This window comes from Takifugu rubripes, chromosome 17, assembly GCF_901000725.2.
Source record: "Takifugu rubripes chromosome 17, fTakRub1.2, whole genome shotgun sequence".
NCBI classification, from domain to species: Eukaryota; Metazoa; Chordata; class Actinopteri; order Tetraodontiformes; family Tetraodontidae; genus Takifugu; species Takifugu rubripes.
Genome location: NC_042301.1, coordinates 3,792,910 through 3,798,909, shown reverse-complemented (window position 1 = coordinate 3,798,909; position 6,000 = coordinate 3,792,910). Strand labels below are relative to the sequence as shown.

The following is a 6,000-nucleotide window of genomic DNA, read 5'->3' as shown; positions in this document are numbered from 1 at the left end:
AGTGGAAATGCAACAGGTTTTTTTGGATTTGATAAATAAATCATGATGTTCTAACTGCCTGTAAATTGACAATTGCAGATATATGCAAAAGTGATTGAAGAAATTGTTTCATTCCTTAACACTGAACCGCTGCCCCCACACAGCTGATGCTGCAATTATAATTGTCATCATCCTGAGATTAGATGTACAGAAAATACAGCTCAGAGTTTATTCCCCAGGCTTAGAACGCTCAATTTAAAAAAAGAACACCCAACAATTTACAGCACCTGCTATCAGCTCACAATCATTACCCCCCTCCCCTTCTGAAAGAAGCCATTCAGTTCCAGCACTTCAGGCTCAACAACTTTCAATGACATTTGTAGGAAGTGATGAGTTTTACTTTAAGTCACCATTCGTTAATCAGCTTGGCCGTTACTGAACCAGCAATGATGTCATTGGAGTATAACAGGCTGGTCCCAGCTCCCACCCAGTAGGCATTCTCTTCTCCTCACTGGCCTGCAGTGGAAGCTCCCACCAGGCTCTGATCATTCCCGTCTGGCAAAATCAACATGAAGAGGATAGAAAATCCTCAATTAGAGATGCTTGGTTGCACCTTCTGGTTACAGCCGTAGCTGTAATAATAAGCATGTGTGTGATGCAAAGGCTGGTGCAACATTATTTCACTCGGATTAACACGGTGGGAACGTAAATGACCCATCACTCGGCATCAGGGGAGGAAAATTGCATGTGAACTCCGTCGAAGCCCCTTTACACACTCCAGAACATACAGTAGGTCACATAGGAAATAGTGATTTTAGAAATACGGGGATGGAAACAATCAATGGGATACAGATTCTTAAAAAGTCCTTGCACAGGTTTCCAGATGCATGCGAGGAGAATGGATGAGTCCGGCCAAGTCAAACAGCAGGAATACACCCCCGCGCACGTGCCCTGCACGGCTGGAGGAAATACTTCTGGAAAAGGAGGGTGTTGGCTCCTTCTGCTGAATGATTTTACATATTTCCCATCATTAGAGGTGTCACAGAGCAACTAAACTGCAGTCCTTACCGCCTCAGCATGAAGGAAAAGAGGGTTTCTCTTCAACCCGCCTGCTGGTTGTCAAGGTGTTTCTTGGAAATAAGTCATTTTGTGCCCGGCGTGGCGGAAATGGGATTGCAGGCTACACGTGTTATGTCTCGGGAACAAGCACCCAGTGATTTTACTGACAGCTGAAAATCCCCACCTGAGCGTGGCACAAAAGGTCACAATCACAGCGATATTAGAGGAAAGGAGGGAATAAAAACAACACTGGACTTTGCAAACAAGGACAACATTGGGGGTCATCACGTTTTTCTCTTTTAATTTGTGTTTTCTGTTTCTTTATTTAAAATAAAATAAAATGAAATAAAAACCTAGACATGATGTCGATGCGCTGCCAGCTTCAAGCGGAGAAATGTGTAACTGCAACTGCTGGAACGAGGAGGAGGAGGAGGAGGAGGAGGAGAGAGGAGGAAGTTCTCCCAAACTTTTTTTTCCTCCAGAAAAGACTGAGGTAGATCAGTCCGACTCTCGGAGAAACCATACCCGACCGAAAGAAGAAGGCAAACGCGGGGGTGGGAAAAAGCGCATCCCGCTTGTGTCTTTGTCCCCTCGCAGGAGAGGTTACGCGTTCCTTTGGTTCCGACTGAGAGGACTTAAAACCATCACAGGCGATGAGATGTGAGTGAGCTATGCCTTGTGGAAATGGACAGACTTTATCCAAGCGAAAACATGGCGTCTGCGTCCCGAGGCTTAGCTTCTGCTCCTTTCTGTTTGTGGCGCTCTGGTGCCTGGAGGCGCGGGGCTCCGGGCCGCCGGGGGACGGCGGCAGGAGCTGCAGCCCGTGTCCCGCGAACTGCAGCTGCGTGCTGGCGACGGGGCCCCAACACTCCTGCGTCGTCAACTGCACCAACATCGGCCTGGAGAGGGCCCCAGCAGCCGCCGACATCCCGCTGGCTACTTCTGTGCTGTAAGATAAGCTTGGGTTAATCTTTTTTAAACAACCAATTGCATTGATTTTGAGGCAGGAACGGAGGTGACAGAACTCCTAAATCAGAGCTTTATCTGATATTGATGCGCAGCATCGCGGTGTAATGGCTGATAAGTTTTGTTATCAGTCATTTAGCGTCTCCAAAAACAAAGAAATCAGTGTTGATTAATTTGGCCGTCTGTTGTTGCTGTTTCCATTTTTCGACAGCTACTTAAACTATTTACTAGTTTTCGGATATTATTCGTGCTATTAGGCCCGGATCAAACAAGTTTATGGCTGTTTATTTTATTTATTTTATTTTTTGCTGCAGTTCTGCATTTTTCTCTCGCAGAAAATGTGGATTTATTTCATGAATGGGTTTTTGGCGGACTGAGTGAACACTGAATTGTTGTGACCTTTGGAGGTGTAAAGATCTCAGATCACACATCCCCCGAATAGATTTATGGCCTCCGGGATGGTTTTAAAACAAGAAAACTGCAAAGATGATCCTATTTTTTAAAAAGGAAACATTAAAATATTTAGAAGGTTGACAGAGGGTTAAGGGCAAAGGTCGCTCTGTGTATGCGTGTGCGCCTGTGCGTGCGTGCGTGTGTATGTGTGTGTGTGTGTGTACCCATGTCGAGTAGCTCTTCAGAGAAGTGAACCTGGTGTTTGCGGTGTCGATCAATCTTTTGCCTCTTGTGCTGCTGCACTGAGAACATTCTGTTCTGAACCCAGAAACACACATGTGTTCAATTATTTATTTCCTCTCACGTACCTTTTTAAAAAAAATAAAAATAACTTAAAGATCTACTTCATATACCAAGTTTGAAACATTTCATTAAAGTAAAACAACCAAACCAACCCACACGCCATATTAAATAAATTCAGATGAACTTTACTGAAAAGGCCATCGTCTTCAATAAAACATTTTTTTAACCCCTCGAGTTCTCTGGTTTCCAGCAGCTTTGTTCTTCTATTGATTAATGTGCTCTTATTATTATTTTCACTCCATCTGCTGCACTTGCAGTCACAGTATGACTGTTTGAGGCTAGGACGGCTGACGGTCCCGCAACAGCGTCCAGTTCTGCCCTTCCTGTCAGTCGTTCCTCCATCCAGACGTGCTCTTTCCGTTCGCCCGTTAGATGCTATAAAAATGAAGCGAGCTGTGATGGCGAGGGACAGCACAGGCTTGTTACGACTGAGATGGACGAGTTCATGTCTGAGGGTGGATGGACGCATGTTTTTCAGACTGTAGAAGTGGAGAAAAATTTTGGAATCCAAAGCGAAAGTATCTGCTGATCAACGCCTAAAGCGTAATTTACCAGAGGCCTTCTTACCCGTCTGCAAGTCTGTGCAGATGATTGTGACAGATTAGAGTCTTGATTTGAGTTATTTATGGTGCGTTTTGTGTTTGCTGTTAATTGAGAATACATTTAGCCGCCATGTTGCTGCCACCCTGCCAAAATAAAACCTTCGACACCACCCTGCAAAAAATATAACCTCCACAGCTGCAGTTGTATTTTTACTTAATATTCCATGTCTGCACTGCAGTTGGTGGAAAGGTGTCCCCAGACACACTGGTCCATGTGTTCCAACCAGCGCGCACATAATAAATGTGACTTTTCACTTCACTAAGTCAGTTTATGTAACTGTGGATCCACTTATGGGAACTGGGTGAGGAAGGAAGGTTTAGCTCTCAGCGTCTCTGTAGCCTTTGTTGATTGCTCCTCTTCTGTTGATTGACGATTCGCAAAAATACGCAGTTCATTAGGGTTTTTTATTTTTCTTGGAGAGTAGTTTTTCTTTTTAATTAGTGCAGTCATTTTCCTGGGGGGAGCAACTTAGCCTTGGCTTGAAAATTCTTCCATGAAAACTTGGTTGTAGTCGTGATACTTACAGGAAATGGATTATCTGTGTTGTCACTCATTTCTCGAGCTGCATACCATGAGTGCCTTTAAGCACTGATATTATTTGTCTGTCACCACCTGGGAGTTAATTGAGCCTTTCAGAAGTGCGTGTCTGTCATTTGTCGCCATGACAGTTCCTGCTTGACAACTACGTAGCCTGCGGCAATCATAGCAACATTTCAGTAAAATGATTAAATGACAATTCTGTGTAATTGTTGGCTCTCATTCATATTACAGTTAATTAATATTGACAAGCGTTGCTCCCACTGTCAATCTAAGATGTCAATAGTCAGTAAAGGAATCAAAAATGGTGGTACCTACAGTGCCCCCCACAGGACGGGAGCGTCATTACAATTCAGTCAGTATGACATTCCAGCAAAAATCTAATAATAATAATAAATCTAGGGACAAATGTGTGTGACTGATGCGATGCTGTTTGAGCTTGAGATCCAAAACCAATCTGTCCCATAGAGTCTGTGATGCATCTGTACCTAATCATGTCCTAAAGCCTTAGGGGAACCTAGCTGTGACAGAGCTGTAGCTAATGGGAACCCTTCTCAACAAAACTAAAATAAACACTTAAGCTTGACCGAAAACACACTTTTGCTCACATTCGCCGGTCCAATCGGCCACGCTTGGTGAACTTTAATGGCCTTCCAACCTCACCGAGTGGCTTCCACTCGGCGACTCGCTGCAGGAATGCTGACTTGTTTTTCTGTTTCTTGGGTTTTTTTTGGGGTTTTTTTTTTTACACCAGTTTTCAGGGAACAGTTTCAGCTCTGCGCCGGATCATGAGACTGTGCAGCTGTCAGAACGACCAGAGGCAAACAAAAACTCTCCTCTTTTTTTTTTTTTTTTTTTTTGTTTAAATGTATTCACAACTTCTGCTCCACTCCTCCTACAGCGACCGTCCTCATCAACAACCACCCACCTACACACACGCTCACCGATATTAATGAAGTGGGACGGCTAAACCGTACGCTCGGGAAACTTTGTTGTGTTTCCATGGTGATAGTAAGTAATGACTCACTCCCAGAAGCAGCTACAAACCCAAGACTAAATAAGTAAATATTAAGTGTGTGTGCATGTGCGCATGTGCCTGTCCTCCTTGATGATTGATCGACTCAAAAACAGCTCTAGGTTGTTGTTTTGTTTTTGTTTGGCTGAGATATCTATAGGTGTGAAGGCCGACCTTGTCACAGTTCAGGATGTACGCGGCATATTAATAGGAGAAGAAAACAGCAGACTCCGAGCCACTTACCAGTCTCCTGTTTTCTCCTCCTCTTTCACATATCAGGTTTTTGCATAGCGACAGTCAAGGTTGTGCCGCTGCGCACTCACGGCTACAATGTAAATGCTCTGAAGGAGTTAAAAGTAGGAGCATCATTACTTGTGAAGAGATATTCCAGGTTTGAAGCACTGTGTGTGTGTGTGTGTGTTGTGTTTTGCTTATCGAACTCTGGCCTTGCTGTCCAACACCTCTCCTTCATATAACTGATAAAGGTTTGCAGCACTGTGATCGACAATACCATTATGCAATTATGCATAATGGGACCATAGCATAGCACTGGATGGTCTTTCCACTCTTGGTTACCCTGTTAATGCTATAAAACAAGCCTGCATGTGTGTCTACAGTAACAATTTTCACTTCTTTGAGTCTGTGTGTGTATGTGTACGTGTGTTGTGCTGCTGTATGCAGCTGCCCCTGATTGGTCTGCTGGCAGCAAAACGGCAGCAGCTGGAAAAACGGACAGACTGTTTTAAAGAGGAGAGCATTTGTAACCTAACCAGCAGACCCCAGACGCAGAACCTAAGTCCATACTTTTTCAGTGAGCTCCCCTCTTTCCTTGACTATTCCGTTCCTGATTTCACGCTCCTCCACTTCCTGCAGTCGGGAAAGTACCCGACTCCCCTTGACATCCCTCCACTTATGGCTGATGATGTGCTGGCTGGCAGCTCTAGTGTTGACAATAAATGTAGCGAGACTGTTGACTGTTGGCTCCCTTTTTATCATTTTCTATTAACGTCTGGCTGATACATGAATGTTTCCATCCATTTTCTACCATCTGAAATAGGTTGGGGCGGGAGCATCCAGTCTAAATA

At 44.3% G+C, this 6,000-nt stretch overlaps 1 protein-coding gene across 3 annotated transcripts in view; it reads left to right on the top strand.

Annotated features, from left to right (window-relative positions):
- The first annotated feature begins 1,531 nt into the window (after positions 1-1,531).
- The window catches only part of pkd1a (polycystic kidney disease 1a), a 39,086-nt gene continuing 34,617 nt past the window's right edge, over positions 1,532-6,000 (top strand). For all 3 annotated transcript variants that reach the window (XM_011612445.2, XM_029851209.1, XM_029851208.1), the window contains exon 1: positions 1,532-1,987. In XM_011612445.2, coding sequence (XP_011610747.2) covers positions 1,710-1,987 — 278 coding nt within the window. In that variant the 5' untranslated portion in view covers positions 1,532-1,709. The remainder of the gene's footprint in view (positions 1,988-6,000) is intronic.